This window comes from Populus trichocarpa, chromosome 5 (assembly GCF_000002775.5).
Source record: "Populus trichocarpa isolate Nisqually-1 chromosome 5, P.trichocarpa_v4.1, whole genome shotgun sequence".
Lineage (NCBI taxonomy): Eukaryota > Viridiplantae > Streptophyta > Magnoliopsida > Malpighiales > Salicaceae > Populus > Populus trichocarpa.
This window is the reverse complement of record NC_037289.2, coordinates 4,464,343-4,480,545: the sequence shown is the minus strand read 5'-3', so window position 1 is coordinate 4,480,545 and position 16,203 is coordinate 4,464,343. Positions and strand designations below refer to the sequence as shown.

Sequence of the window (16,203 nt, the reverse complement as noted above, 5' to 3'; positions counted from 1 at the left end):
ATTTTTTTTCTTATTAGATTTTATCATCATTCTTTTAATTGCAATTTATTATATTTTAAGTCCTTTAATTAATTGATTTTTTTTTCAATTTCATTTCTCAACATTTAATTTAATTTTATTTTTATGTCAAATTTGATTCTTATTATTTTTATTGCTATTTGTTTTATTTTTTAATTTTTTAATTGAACTTTTCGTTTTCAATTTCACCTCTCAATATTCTGTTGATCAAGAATTTGACATCATGATTTTTTTGCATTTGTTTTTTATGAAGCAATCCCGACCTCAAGACCTGAATCATGGGTTTGAAAGGTTAGTCTAGATTGACTTGAATGTTTTTTTAGGTCCTTTATTTACATTTTTTTTTCAATTCTATCTTTTAATATTGGGTTTGTTAAGGATTGAGCTTTTGTTATTTTTTTTTCTAATCTTTTTATAGAGTTATCTCAATCTCATGTAGTGAAAATAGACAACAATAATAATAATAATAATAATAATAATAGTGATAATGACTATTCAGATAATAATAATATTAATGAAAAATACTGTTATTATTATTAATAATAACATTATTAACAATAATTATGGTGATGATGATGATTATAACAACAATAATAGTTATAACATTAGTTATTAATAATAGTTGTGATAATAATTTTGATTTTAAAAAAAAATTATTTTATTTATTTTAATTTTAAAAAATTAAACTTCATGATTCCTTAAATTTAATGATTCAATTCATAAATTTAAAAAAGTTAAAATAGAAGAATATGTTTACAGCAATTAATTAAATTAAATTCCTTATCTAGATTTGCAGATCAGTAGGAAGCTTATATATGTTCACAGCAACAGGAATCATAACTGGCGGGAGTGTTCTTCCATACCGCTATATCCACCTTTCTATGGATTGATGATCGAAACAAAGAAAAGGAAGGCTGCTTTTCATTACTCTGTAATCATAGAAGAATCGACTGCGTGACTAACTGAAGGATGATCTCTCTCCTTCGCTTCTTGTATTACTCTCTCTGTCTATTTTCTTCTCTCTCTCCGTCTCACTGTCTTCCTGCAAAGCTATCAATGCTGCTGCCGTGATCACCTCTGCGGGATTGCTGCTATTGTGATCTTCATGTATCTCTCCTTTTTGCAGATGAGGATTTCTTGCTTGAATTTCCTGCTTCCATTTTTATGTCCTTGATAGGGGTTGTTTATCAACTACTAAGATAGCTTTTTATCTATTGATTTTGGATCTTTGGAAGGATAACCTACATTCCTCGAGAAAAGTCATAAAATGGAGGGAAATCTTTGACTATCTTTTCTCTTTCAATTTCTCCTCTCTCTCTCTCTCTCTCTCTACCTTGTTAAAATGTTTTTTTAATAAAAATAAATTATTATTAGAAGATAATTATAAAAATTCTTTTATAGTTTAATTTGAATTTTATTTTATTTTATAAATTAAATTTTGTATTATGAATCAAATAAAAAATTCAAATAAAATATATTGTTGAGAAGATAAACGGTTATGTTACTTGAACATATAAAAAATAATTTTTTAAAAAATTATATATATATATAAAATAGGACAGTTTTTGTAATTATTCTTTATTATTATTATTATTATTATTTCTTCTTCTGTTTCTACTCTTCTCTACTAAAGTCTACTAGCTTATAGTCATCGCATAATGTCCTCCTCCATTTTTCCATTCCATGCACCTCTCCTCTTTTACCTTCTTCTCCAATGAAACCCCTCCTCTCCCTCCTCCTCTCCCTCCTCTTTCTCTCCTCCCAAACAGTCCTTTCTTTCAAACGAGATGAGTTCCGCAACTGCAACCAAACTCCCTTCTGCAAACGCGCCCGCTCCCGCTCCCGCTCCCCCGGCGGGTGCACTTTAACCCCTCACAACATCGCCATCTCCAACGGCGACCTCACCGCCACTCTCCTCTCTAAACATGAAGACCAAGTCCGACCCTTGATCCTCTCCCTCTCGGTCTACCATGACGGAATCCTCCGTCTGAAAATCGACGAAGATTATGACCACTCCGACCCACCCGCTTCTAAAAGACGGTTTCAGGTCCCTGACGTCATCATCCCAGAGTTCGAGTCTAACAAATTCTGGCTCCAACGACTCTCAACGGAAACTCTTAACGACGAATCCTCTCCGTCAACGGTTGTTTACTTATCCGAAGGTTACGACGCTGTTCTCCGTCACGATCCTTTCGAGATTTACGTTCGCGATAAGCAATCGGGTAACCAGAAGTTAATTTCGTTGAATTCTCATCAACTATTCGATTTCGAGCAATTAAGAGTGAAAAAGGAAGGAGAAGAAGATAGTGAGACTTGGGAAGAGAGATTTAGGGGTCATACCGACACGAGGCCGTATGGTCCGCAGTCGATTAGCTTTGATGTATCGTTTTATAATGCTGAATTTGTTTCTGGGATTCCGGAACGCGCCACGAGTTTGGCATTGAAGCCGACTAGAGGGCCAGGAGTGGAGAAGGGTTTGGAGCCGTATAGGTTGTTTAATTTGGATGTCTTTGAGTATTTGAGTGAGTCTCCATTTGGATTGTATGGGTCGATTCCGTTGATGATTTCGCATGGGAAAGAAGGGAGGAGCGCGGGGTTTTTTTGGTTGAATGCTGCGGAAATGCAGATTGATGTGTTGGGAGATGGGTGGGATGCGGAGTCTGGGATTGAGTGGGTGAAGCAGAAGAGGATTGATACGTTTTGGATGAGTGAGGCGGGGATTGTTGATGCGTTTTTCTTTGTTGGTCCGGGTCCGAAAGATATCGTGAGGCAGTATACGAGTGTGACGGGGAGAGCTTCGATGCCTCAGATGTTTTCGATTGCATATCATCAATCTAGGTGGAATTTTAGAGATGAAGAGGATGTGGAGAATGTGGATGCCAAGTTTGATGAACATGATATTCCGTATGATGTTTTGTGGCTTGATATTGACCATACGGATGGTAGAAGGTATTTTACGTGGGATTCAGTGTTGTTTCCACACCCGGAGGAGATGCAAAAGAAGTTGGCGGCGAAAGGGAGGCATATGGTGACAATCGTGGATCCTCATATTAAGAGGGATAATTCGTTTAGGTTGCATAAGGAGGCTACCGAGAAAGGGTATTATGTGAAGGATGCTAGTGGGAAGGATTTTGATGGGTGGTGCTGGCCTGGTTCATCATCTTACTTGGATATGGTTAATCCTGAAATTAGGTCGTGGTGGGGTGATAAGTTCTCGTACAAGAATTATGTCGGTTCGACTCCCTCATTATATATTTGGAATGATATGAATGAGCCTTCTGTGTTCAATGGTCCTGAGGTATGCTCCTTATATTATCCTTTCCTTCCTTTTTATACTGCCATTGATTAAATGTTCTACATTTCTTTATTTATATCAGTTGGTAGCTGATAACATATGACTAGTTTTATAGTCTTTCTATTTGTTGCCAGAAAGACTGAGAATTAAATGTTAATGGTGACTGAGCCTTGTATTTACTAGGAGTATGCATGTTTGATTTGTGGATAGATTTTGGCATCCACTTAATATAATAATGTGAGATAAAGCAATATCTTGAGGAAGGAAAGCATCAAAATGATTATTTTGTATATCAGACAGTTTATTGTAGCTGTGGTGGTAGCTGACACGAACTTTCCCATCGCAATCCCTAAGGTGTAGCATACTTGTATTGAAACCAGGAATTTATTTGATGGTTTAGCTACTAAGATGCCCTTTGTCCATGAACTTGAGAACCTAAATGATGGAAAAAGACTTTCATGGTGACTACTTTTCCTGTTCTGGCCGCAATGACTGGCGAGGATAATATTCTGGGCTGAGGCTGTCAGATAATTTTGGAATTTCTTGGTGTTGCCTTGTCTTTTTCTCACACTTCTTCAGAGTATTCTGAACTGGGCTTAAGATAATTCTGCCATTATAACATTTTTAAACGGATAAACAGAGACAAAAGGGTTTAAATGAACTCAATGGCTGTTGTTATCAGGTGTCAATGCCAAGAGATGCTTTACACCTGGGAGGCATAGAACACAGGGAGTTGCATAATTCCTACGGCTACTACTTCCACATGGCAACATCTAATGGTCTTCTAAAGCGTGGGGGTGGGAATGACAGGCCTTTTGTTTTGTCAAGAGCCTTCTTCCCTGGAAGTCAAAGATACGGATCTGTTTGGACAGGAGATAACACTGCAGATTGGGATCACCTAAGGGTTTCAGTCCCAATGATTTTGACTCTCGGTCTCACTGGAATTTCATTCTCTGGTAAATGGATATTTTTTTTTAACTTATCATTTGTATTGTTTTGATGGATGGTCATGGTTAATCAATTTGGTTATTTCTTCAAACTCTGGCTTCTAGGTGCGGATGTTGGTGGGTACTTTGGCAACCCAGGGCCCGATTTATTAGTTCGCTGGTATCAACTTGGTGCTTTCTATCCTTTCTTCAGGGGCCATGCCCATCAGGACACCAAGAGACGAGAACCTTGGTTATTTGGGTACTAAATTCCTACTTTTCTATTTATCTCACCCAACTATATATGTCCTTTTTGGTGCTTGGTGCATGAAGCCATTGAGCAGGGTGGGCACTCATGATTGGTAGTGGTGTTTTACATTGCTGTGTATTCTTCACTCTTCTTCCCTTTTTCAATCTAGGCATACCCATTATTCGAGTATTCTGTCCTTATTTTTGTGTTGTAATTACGGCATGATTCCTTTTGCTTGGCTATCATTTTCCCTCCTTTCCTTTTGGATTTAAGTCTATGTTTTAGTACCTATTTGTTTCTTATTATTTTCTTGGTGAGATAGCTAGTTTATGAGTTCTTTGTGACATTGTTGGTCTCGAATGTGTTAAAATTGCCCTAGAATCTACTAATATATAGCCAATTGAGAGGGGAATTTGTGGAACTGATAAGCTTTGGCAATGATCTTTGGTTAGTGGATGCTTAACTTTCCTAGCCCGGCCAGCTTTTGTCTGCTAAACATGTCTATTTGGTTGCATTCATATCTGCCAACTGAAATAACTCACTTGGTTTTACTAAAAGGATAATCATTTACTTTATATGTTTGTGCCTTGACCTTGTGAGCATGAGATCATGTCAGTGGTAAAGTGTTTCTGGGCATTGTTGTCTCAGAGCAATAAATTCAAGTGATACTGCTGATAGTCTTGAACTCTTGTGTATGCCATTCACAAGTGCCCAAACAGAAGGACCAGACTTCATATAGATGCCGAGTGAAGCTGGAAAATCAAAGATATTTTGAAATCTGTTGTTTATAAATCTGCAAAATTTTGTGGTGGCATGTGCCACGAGTCTGGATAATTTGACACCTAATAGTTTTTTTTTTTTTTTTGCCACAAGTCTGGGATAATTTGAAACCTAATAATTTTTTTCTATTTGTAACAACCTATTATTTTCCCAGTGTTTATTTTTCCTTATTGTATTCGTCCATTGTTTATTTTAAGTATGTTGATTATCTAATAACTATGGCAAATGGATATCTTTTAAATGATCGCAGAGAGAAAAATAAACGACTAATAAGAGAGGCCATACATGTTCGTTACATGTTGCTCCCTTACTTCTACACATTATTTAGAGAGGCAAACACAACTGGTCTTCCTGTTATGCGCCCCTTGTGGATGGAGTTTCCTTCTGATGAAGCTACTTTTAGCAATGATGAGGCTTTCATGGTTGGAAGTAGCCTCCTGGTGCAAGGAATCTACACCGAGGTGCTACTGCCACCAAAACCTCTACATATTTTTGATTGATTTCAATGTCTTCCCTTTATTTTATTTTTTCTTCTACTTCTGCTCCTCAAATTAAAATTTCAATGGTTTTTTTTTCTGTCCAGGGGGCAAAATATGCATCTGTTTATCTGCCAGGGAAAGAATTATGGTATGACATTAGAACTGGAGATGCATACAAGGGAGGTAAAACACATAAGCTGGAGGCTGCAGAGAGTGTTCCTGCTTTCCAAAGGGCTGGAACTATTATTCCCAGGAAAGACCGGCTTCGTCGAAGCTCAACACAGATGGTGAACGATCCTTATACTTTGGTATGTAGCTAATGGTCTGATGCTTGTTGGGACCTGCCAGTCTCAACCCTCTACTTTTTGGATTTTGGCATTAATATACTTTGTTCTTGAATTTCTTTTAACTTGCCTCTACATGGTAACATCTGGTCCTGGAGGGTGCAGCAGTGGCTGTCTTGTTATGGTATATAGATGACTATGTGCATGTTGAGGCAGATTTTTTTTCTTCTCTCTCTCCCTTTTTTTTTTTTTTTTTGAGGGTGGGTGATGAAGTAAACCTCCGTCTGAGTTGAGGTCAGCCATCTCTTCCACTCAGTTTAGGTGTGACATGGAATTACCTGACCTTGCCTCGGTAATCAAGCTAGCCCCACTTCTGCGACATAGTTGTGTCATGGGCAAAAAATTTTCCATCCTCATGTGATGCAGAATCATCGTGATCACTATGTTCTCCTTGTTCTTTATCAGAGTGGCCCTGATAGAAATCTATGTTTAGACATAAAAAAATATCAGCATAATGCAGTTCGATAAATAGCAGATTTGAGGTTGTTTATGCAATTGTGAAATAGGAAAAATGATTCTAATTGCCAAAAAATCTTTCTGCCTGGCCATCACTGCAGTGCAACGTGTGTTAGGACTCTCTTCAACTGTTTTATAAGTTCTTTTTGGAGGAGCTATCCAATTTAGCAAGTTGTTTTCTTTGTTACTAAAGTACATGGGGATAAGTTGGATCTTGGTTCTCTCTCTCTCTCTCCCCCGATTGCCGTGATTTTGTTACAATTTATTCTGTAATTGACTTTATAACATGGTCTTAAATGTTATTGAAAACATGAGTGATTGGTCCTATCTCTGTTGGTACAGGTGATAGCTGTAAACAGTTCTCAAGCGGCTGAAGGTGAACTCTACATGGATGACGGTAAAAGCTTTGAGTTTTTGCAAGGGGCTTACATCCATCGTCGCTTTGTCTTTGCAAATGGAAAGCTTACATCCATAAATCTAGCCCCCTCCAGCAGTAGCAAATCCCAATTTTCTTCAAAGAGCATGATCGAAAGGATTATACTGCTAGGTTACGCTCCTGGACCAAAGAATGCTCAAATTGAACCGGGAAATCAGAAGGTTGAAGTTGAACTTGGGCAACTTATGCTTGAAGGAAGACATGGATCTTCTGTTGTAACCATCCGCAAACCCGCTGTCCAAGTTTCTGATGACTGGACAATAAGATTGCTGTAAGTAACAGTTTAAGTTTCCAGAAAACACTGCATGCAGAATAGATAAATTGTTAGAATACCGTAGTGAACTGCTAGACTGTACTAATATCATAAATTCAGATGTCATGGTATAAATACAAACACGTAAACTTATTCCAGTCTTCCAAGCTGGAATTCTTACTGTAATATAAACGTCCTATAGTCTCCACATGATTCCACAGACATAGCCTTTTGTTTTCTCCATATTTGCTGAATATAATTCAGCAAATATTAATTCAATAATTCTATTTAAAGAAAACTATCTTTCCTTTAATTGTGGGTTTTTTTTTTAAGATTTGGAATTTGAACCTATTTTTTATAATTTTTATTTTTCAGAATTTAGAGAATATTATTTACCTTTTTAGCGTGGTAAGGGAGGTTATACCAATTTATGTGAAAAATGTCATTTTGACGTTATGGAACAGTAATTATCATTATTGTAGTTGTTTGGACTTTACTTCATAATTTGGTTGTATTATAGTATTACTGCTACACTCAGGCCACTTTAATGGTTTGCTGAGCATTTTATTTATTTTTTTGTTTTTTTATGTTAGATGAGTATCATTCAAAGTTGGACCCTCTTTCGCTGTTATTTTATCATCAAAAGCTTTTAAATAGTATTTAATTACTGTTTCTTGATATAAAAAATGAAGAAGTTTTTTATTTTAAAATTATTTAAAAGATACATTTATTTTTATATATTTTTTCATCTAAAATTAAACACCAACTAAACGCATCATTGAAATACTCATCGTGATGGTGGTAATTGTAAAAATACAACTTTTATTTATTGCCACCTCTTCTTTCTTACAACCCAAAGTCTCTCAACCTCTTTAACAAATTCCAATTTGTATCATCTTTTACAGTAGGTTATTTAGTGTTTATGATAGTGATGAATTAATATGAAAGTAATTGGTTTTCTTCATTTTCGATCAGGGAATACTAAATTAATGGTAGAAATATCAGTACTTGCAAAAACAGCAAAATCAGTCTCAATAGAGGGGATTTAACGACTCTTCGATAATAAAATCAGTATTTTTATGCGAAAGACAATAAATAACTTTAAAAAGCTCTAAATTCAAGGAAAAAAATGTTTGTTCTGTTCTTGAGTTTTAAGATGGTTAATGCTCTGAAATATATACAAGTTTTCTTAAGAGATAAAAAGTCTTGAACCCTGACCTGGATGATTCATTGGGTATTTATACTTCTAAATCTTGTTGTTTTTATAAAAGGGAAGGATCGAAAAGTATTTTGCTTTCAATGACATTAATGAGAGGTATGATGATTTTCATGCCTACAATTCTTTTAATCTAGGAGATCATCTAAGGTTCGACACAGAGTAGAACTCGATAGTCTTTGAATCCAAGTGCTTTAGGTTTGGCTAATTGTTAAACCCGCTTTGGACTTGACATGTTCATTGTTGCCCTGGGGCTTGACGTGTCTTAGGCCTGACGTGTTTATTAAACTCATATTGTCTTGGGTTTGGTTGTTTGTCAAATCCAAGTGTGTTGGGTCTGACAAGTTTTTTAAGCTCATATTACCTTGGATTTGACTAATCACCAAACTCAAGTGTCTTGGATCCGGAATGTCCGTCAGGTTCATATTGCCTTGGGTCTGGTTAATTGTCAAATCTAAGTATCTTGGACCTGACATATCCATCAAGCTTATATTATCTCGGGTTTGGTTAATTGTCAAACCAAAATATATTAGTTCTGCCATATTCATCAAATCTATATTGCTCTTGGTTTGATTATCAAACAAAACCAAGTGTTTTATACAGGATACACATGCTAAACCCTTGTCTTTCTAAAACCTTTTTAATTTATAAATATTTATGTCAAAATTACTTACTCGTCATTTTCCCATCGCATGATATATAAAATTCTAATTATTTTATTAGGAAGTGAAGAATTGATCGATATACCTTTTAACTCAAACTAAGTTTGTGAATTTTTTTTTATTAACTTTTGTTTATTTTTGTGGCTAATATATTGAGATTTAAAGGTGAAATCACTCACCTCACCTCAAGTAGCATATATAGCCCCCGAAAAAATAAAAATAAAAAACAAGAGAAGCTGCTGCGAGACACGCCGGAGAAGATGAAGAACTTAGAGCTGCAAGGCAAGAAAACGTGAAGGAGCATGAGAGGACACTGTCGCTGTCACACTTATAATAGAGCAAGTAGAGGAGCATTAATCTTATGAACAAGTTAATTTTGGTTCTGAAAATGGACATCACTAACATAAACCTAATATACACTGTTCAAAAACTGTGCTTGAAGATGGAGCATCTTGGACTTCTGCAGCGCCCGCCCTGCTGTTACTCTTTGCTCTTCCTGTTGATCAAAGAAATCTGCTATTTAAAACATGATCGAAGTTAAGTTGGCTGTCAATTTTAGAAAATAAAACGATATTATTTTAATAAAAATAACCGACTCGGCAACTCACAAGTTAACCCGATAACCTCCCAATCTAAACCTAATTTTAGATCAATTAGGAGAACAGTCACTTATGAAATGCATGAATTTCGTGGAAGCAATCAATGTAGAACATGACCCTACATGAATCATACATGCACTAACATCAATCTAAACCTGTTTACACCATGAATTTTGCTAACTTGGATAAATATTGGTCTTGATTTTCTTCGTTTTGATGAACTCTTTCTTTCACTCGATTTTATAGAACAGAATTATGTATAATTAAAGAAGATTAATCGAGCAGACATTTCCCCCCCATTAATCTAACCTGCAAGCTATCAATGATGAATCTGCTAGCTTCAGTCACATATCAAGTATCCTTTAGTGAACGACATATATAGCCGTGAATGTAAGAATAAAAGGTGATAAAAAAATACCTAGTTATAAGCTAATTGTTTTTTCATTCAACAATAAAAACATTTTTGGATTAGTTTATGTATTAATTAATATTAAATTATATTTTTAGATGACTTTAAAAACACCCCTCTTTTATTAATTTTATAATCAAAACAATATATTTTTTTGTATTAGTATTAAATTCAAACTCATAATAATCACCGTTATTATTGTGATGGTTTTTGTTTTTCATTAAAAAAAATAATAAATTTATGTTTTTTAGGTGTTTTCAATGATTTTAAAATACAAACTATAAAAAATAAATATTTTTTTTAATATATTTCTATTTAAAAAATACCATGAAAAAAACACTAAATCAATAAAATCATCGAACTTCTTTGACCAATAAACCTCTCCTTTTCAGTTTTAGTTTACCTACATGGGATAGAGTAGCATGATATCATCCTAAAAGCCTATATATATATATATATATATATATATATATATATATATATATATATATATATATATATATATATATAACTTGGTAGCCCGTAAGTACTCATCAATCATACTGTGAAGGAACCCACCACCCAAAATGGGAGGTGGTGGTGGTCAAGCCCTGAAAACCACTTTCAGTGGTGGTTGCTGCAATTAGCTCTCAAGAAATCATCTCACAACGTGGGCTAATTGTCACCTTCTGTATAAAGTATCAAACAAACGTTCTGTAATTCAAAAACGTAGCATGCATTCAGTTCCATTCAAATTGTGATTCTGATTTCTTCTTCTTCTTTTTTCCCAGCATCTTTGACCAGACGTGATATAGCATCTCAAATAATATTTATATCATAGAATCACTAAAGAGAAAAATCCCGATACCTAGTTGGGTTAGTGACAGCTTATGCGGCAGCCAAGAGGGGTCTCATTGCTGCAGGTTCGAGAGTGGTATTGGGTAATTGCAACTTTTCAGAAGAGAAATGACATCAGTTCTGAGTGACAAGGTGTATCGCAGTAGCTATTCATCCAAAGTTTCCATTAACATCATTTTTAACCTAGTTTACAAGCTGCAGAAATTCAACAACTAATAAAAAAGATCAAGCATATTAATTGTCAAAAGATTGTGTGTTATGTGATTAATATAATTTAAAAAAATGATATTCAAATGGCCACTCACATCTTGAATTAGTTTCTTAAGATACTAGTGGTATTCTTGATTATTGACTTTAAATCCAACATTTAAACTATTAAATGTGGGTTTGGGTTCATGAGATTTTGATCTTTTTATTTAAATTAATTTTTATATATATTTTTAGATTGTTTTGATATATTAATATTAAAATTATATTTTAAAAAATTAAAAAAATATTATTGTGATATATTATCAAATAGAAAACACTTTAAAAAATAATTCTTATTATTTTTCCCTGTATCTTTTATAAATTAAAAAAAAAACCTAGCTGAATGCTCTCTGGGACTGAAAAATTAGTACATGAAAAACACATCAATCATATCACATAAATTTGTTGCAACAACAATTAATAATATTGTGATCCCAATCATACAAGTACTTTGATCTACATCTTAATTGTACATGCAATTTGTCAATAATTCTGCTTCAGGATACCAGAAGAGCATTAAGACGAGCAGGGGAGGGAGGGAGGGAGAGGTGGCGGGCAAAAACCATCTCCCTTCTGCAGCACCAGCTGCCACATGATTCTATACTGTGGTGCTGCAACATCCAATCAAATGGCATAAACATTTTCTATGCTCAAAGGTACAGAGGAGGAAGAAGCATCTATTCTTCCCTTCAACAAAGGATGGAGGAGAGAGCAGACACGTTAGAGAGCAATACAAAAGTTGCCTTTATCGATGTATTAAATAGAGTATAATTCGCCATGGTTGCCTTGCATGCTTTTGCTTTCTCCATGTATATAAACTCGGAGGGAGTCCGAGGCAGAGACAGTGCAGCCATTGGTTATCTCAGCCCATCTGTCTATATTTTTCTTGCTTTTTTTAATAAGGCCCTCTTTTGTACATACTTGAACTCCTCCATTTGAGGGAGAAGAGGGCCAGCTCGAGCCTAGAATAATGCAGGTAATCATCTCTTCATTCCTTGTTTTCTTTCTTTCTTTCCTTTTCTTTTTCTTTTAATCTTGTCTTTCTATGATAATTTGACACGAAGTGATTAAGTGGTTTGTGTTCTAATTGGGGAAACCTCCACTCCCTAGATTTTTTTAGTTTTAAATTAATATTTTTGAATAGTTTTAGCATTTTAAAGAACACTTTTGAAATATATCCAAATACATTATTAAACAAATCCTGGTCCAAAATAAACTTTATTTACTTCGTTGGTTCTGTGCTCTATAGTAAAAAAAAAATCAATATTACCATTAATTAATTACTAGAAATACGTAGGAAAAGCTAGTGGTATCATGCTCACGAAAGCTGAGGCAGGAATCAATGATAAAAGCAGAGCAGAAGCGGCTTATGATTTATTCTACTGAGTTATGCATGATTCCGAGTTACATGAGTTGTAAAAGAAAGACCTTTCTCTGCTGGGAGTGTTTCACTCTCAGAAGGGATCGAGCCCACATCTCTCTCGGCGTTGAGTCGTGGTCCCTGCATTATTTGCATGAGAGATAAGAGAGAGAGAGAGAGAGAGAGAGAGAGAGAGAGAGTTGACCGAAACATGGTCTTCGATGTTGTTGATGGGTTATTTGAAACGGCGCAATTTGGGTTATTGGCACAAGCTCAGCTGTACTTGTCTTGTTCCTGTTTTCTCCATCTTTCTCTCCTTTTTCCCTGCATGATTCAAGTTCGCACAGTCCAGAACTTCAATAACACCACACCACGTGTTAGATGTCGGTCATTCATCGTATCTACAGTCTGAGCGAATCTTGTAGCACTACGAGACCGCATCATCGAACATTACCCTCTCAGAAACACAGTTTTACATTCGATTCTGTAAGAATTGAGTATTTTGATGTTCATAAAAAATAGTTGAAGTTGATTGTATAGATAATGAATAGTTAGGCTGATAATAGATTGATGATGGTGGGGCTCCAAGATGCTCAAAAAACACAGTTCATTGAACGGGTTAAGAGGGTCCAGTCCACACTATCATTATATATATATATAGACACACACACACACACACAAACACACCATTCCCAAGCTCAACTTGAATCGTATTACTAGCTGCTGCCTTCCCCATTCCTATCTTCCCAGCAGAAAGTCCTGAGACCTAACATAGCCAAGAAGCTGAGATTTAGGTGGTGCATAAAAGTTTACTCTCCATTTGTGCACATTTGGCTAGGAGTTGTTGATAAGTAAGACAAACCCAATTTGGACCTGTACTTGCTAAGCCATTTTAATCACTCATTTTTGTCACAGCAAGTCTCGTTTCCAACTTCTTTCACTGAACTTTCCTTTGCTTTTTTGGCCCTTTCCCAATACAAGATGGGTGAGAATGCTGCCTCAAAGAACTACCACAACAACCACCACCTCCACAACCATCACCAAGTCTTTGACGTCTCCGTTGATGTACTCCCTCAAAATGGTTCCAAGTGCTTTGATGATGATGGCCGCCTTAAAAGAACTGGTAATCTTCTCCATCCTTCCCCTGTTTCTGCCCTGTTTTCACTGTTTCTTGTAGAAGACTTTGTTCAGGTAGAAACATTTCATATTCATGTTGGTTGGTTTGTGTCTTCAGGTACTCTATGGACCGCTAGCTCCCACATAATAACAGCAGTGATAGGATCAGGAGTTCTTTCCTTGGCATGGGCTATAGCTCAACTAGGATGGATTGCTGGTCCTGCTGTGATGTTCTTGTTCTCATTGGTTACATACTATACCTCATCTCTACTCACTGACTGTTACCGGACTGGCGATCCTGATACAGGAAAAAGAAACTATACATACATGGACGCTGTTCAATCCATTCTGGGTATCATAAAAATAAACTTATTTTGTCCAAGCATTCAAAAAATACATAATACTGCAACCCTAATAATATAGACCATGTTGGAATGTTTCATTTTTTTCTTCTATTTCACCAATGTTAAAATTCTCTTGTCTTCAATGCTTATCAGGAGGAGTAAAAGTCAATTTGTGTGGTCTTGTTCAGTACATAGGCCTATTTGGTATTGCCATTGGTTACACCATTGCATCATCCATAAGCATGATGTGAGTTGGTCTTTTTACAAATATTCCATTAACTTCTTTGTTTTTTCTAGTTTTCTTTAAAGCTTGATTGATAAGTTTGGTTCTTGGTTACTGGCAGGGCAATTAAAAGGTCAAACTGTTTCCATCAAAGCGGTGGACAGAACCCATGTCACATTTCGAGCAACCCATACATGATCATATTTGGTATAACAGAAATTCTACTTTCTCAGATTCCAGACTTTGATCAGCTATGGTGGCTCTCTATCGTTGCCGCGGTCATGTCTTTTACTTACTCTACCATTGGTCTTGGCCTTGGCATTGGCAAAGTTGCAGGTATATATTTGCTTTAACTACAAGTATCTCCGTCCGACAAAGAGTGTCTTTATTTCCTTATTTAGTTGTCCGAAATGCATCTCTAACTTGCGCTGCTAATGGAACTCTACAATTCTCTATCTTCACTGGCTTGCAGCTAATGGAACTTTTAAGGGTAGTCTAACTGGGATAAGCATTGGAACCGTAACCGAAACTGAAAAGATATGGAGGAGTTTCCAAGCACTTGGGGCCATAGCCTTTGCATATTCATATTCTGTCATTCTTATAGAAATTCAAGTATGTATGATCACCTAATATCAAAGCCCTTTTTTTTTTTGGCTAAGTCGATATGAAATTTTTTTGAGGGATTTAGCATTATTTTCTTTGCTTTACAGGACACAATTAAATCTCCACCAGCAGAATCAAAGACAATGAAGAAAGCTGCCAAGATAAGCATCGTAGTGACAACAACTTTCTATATGCTTTGTGGTTGCATGGGATATGCAGCTTTTGGAGACCAAGCTCCTGGAAATCTCCTCACTGGCTTTGGTTTCTATAACCCATATTGGCTTATTGATATTGCCAACGTTGCCATAGTAATCCACCTGATTGGAGCATATCAAGTGTTTTGCCAACCTCTCTTTGCTTTCATCGAGAAATGGGCAAACCAAAAATGGCCTGAAAATTACTTCATCACCAAGGAATTCAAAATCCCAGTCCCAGGTTTTAGGCCATACAAGCTGAATCTATTTAGAATGGTTTGGAGAACAATATTTGTGTTGTTAACCACTGTTATATCAATGTTGCTCCCATTCTTTAATGATGTTGTGGGAATTCTCGGTGCACTTGGTTTTTGGCCCTTGACAGTCTATTTTCCAGTGGAGATGTACATCGTACAAAAGAAGATACCAAAATGGAGCACAAGATGGATTTGTCTCCAGATGCTGAGCATGGCTTGCCTTGTGATTTCACTCGTGGCTGTTGCAGGCTCAATTGCTGGTGTTGTGCTTGACCTTAAGGTTTACAAGCCGTTCAAGACAAGCTATTAAACCGGTGGTTGTATGATTTGTTGAGTAACCATGGCAAGCTAGCTATTAAACCGGTGTTCTTGAAACAAAGGACTGAAAATTCTCAAGTGGGTGGTGTTTGTGTGGTTCATCATTTGTAATTTTATGTTGATTTCTCTTCAATTAGTGCTTGCTCCAAGTGTCTTAGGACTTTGTAATTTGCATAAGGAATCCAACATGCGTTTTCATTACCACCTTTGTCAATTCTAAAACCTCAAATCTATACATTATTAATTTAATATCACATGTAAATTCCATAATCCTCCAAGGCTTGGCCTGATCAGTATATGGATATGCTCTTTGCATTATACTGATGACTAATAATGACTGATAGATTAGGAATTGATCAAACATATAAAATATGATATGATCGAAGGTTAAGTATTTCGATTAGTATTAAACTAGTTCCAAAAAACAAAGTGTGCAGTAAAATTATGTAGTAAAATATATGAAATTCGAGAATCTTTTGAAATTTACCAGGGTAATTTTGAAATAAATAATCTAAAAGTAAATTTATAAGTTTTTTCTCCCCTGTTTTTAATGATTATAATTTTTTGTATCAATTGAGT

The 16,203-nt window shown here is 35.7% G+C and overlaps 2 protein-coding genes across 4 annotated transcripts; both read left to right on the top strand.

Moving 5' to 3' along the window:
- The first annotated feature begins 1,649 nt into the window (after window positions 1-1,649).
- Window positions 1,650-7,457, top strand: LOC7479164 (probable glucan 1,3-alpha-glucosidase). The gene is made up of 6 exons (XM_002307018.4): window positions 1,650-3,316; window positions 3,996-4,269; window positions 4,366-4,501; window positions 5,520-5,730; window positions 5,853-6,056; window positions 6,891-7,457. The coding sequence occupies exons 1-6, from the start codon at window positions 1,733-1,735 to the stop codon at window positions 7,257-7,259; spliced, it is 2,778 nt and encodes a 925-aa protein (XP_002307054.1). The 5' UTR covers window positions 1,650-1,732; the 3' UTR covers window positions 7,260-7,457.
- Window positions 7,458-12,016: 4,559 nt separating this feature from the next.
- Window positions 12,017-15,825, top strand: LOC7466875 (amino acid permease 4). 3 transcript variants are annotated; one of them, XM_002307017.4, is made up of 7 exons: window positions 12,017-12,185; window positions 13,551-13,692; window positions 13,804-14,037; window positions 14,183-14,276; window positions 14,374-14,588; window positions 14,725-14,864; window positions 14,963-15,825. In XM_002307017.4, exons 1-7 carry the CDS (start codon window positions 12,180-12,182, stop codon window positions 15,614-15,616), a joined length of 1,485 nt encoding a protein of 494 aa, XP_002307053.2. In that variant the 5' UTR covers window positions 12,017-12,179; the 3' UTR covers window positions 15,617-15,825. The 3 variants fall into 3 exon arrangements, with proteins under 3 accessions (XP_002307053.2, XP_052308957.1, XP_006382883.1); XM_052452997.1 differs by having other exon boundaries at window positions 12,023-12,181; XM_006382821.3 differs by lacking the exon at window positions 12,017-12,185 and adding an exon at window positions 13,237-13,420.
- The last annotated feature ends 378 nt before the right edge of the window (window positions 15,826-16,203 follow it).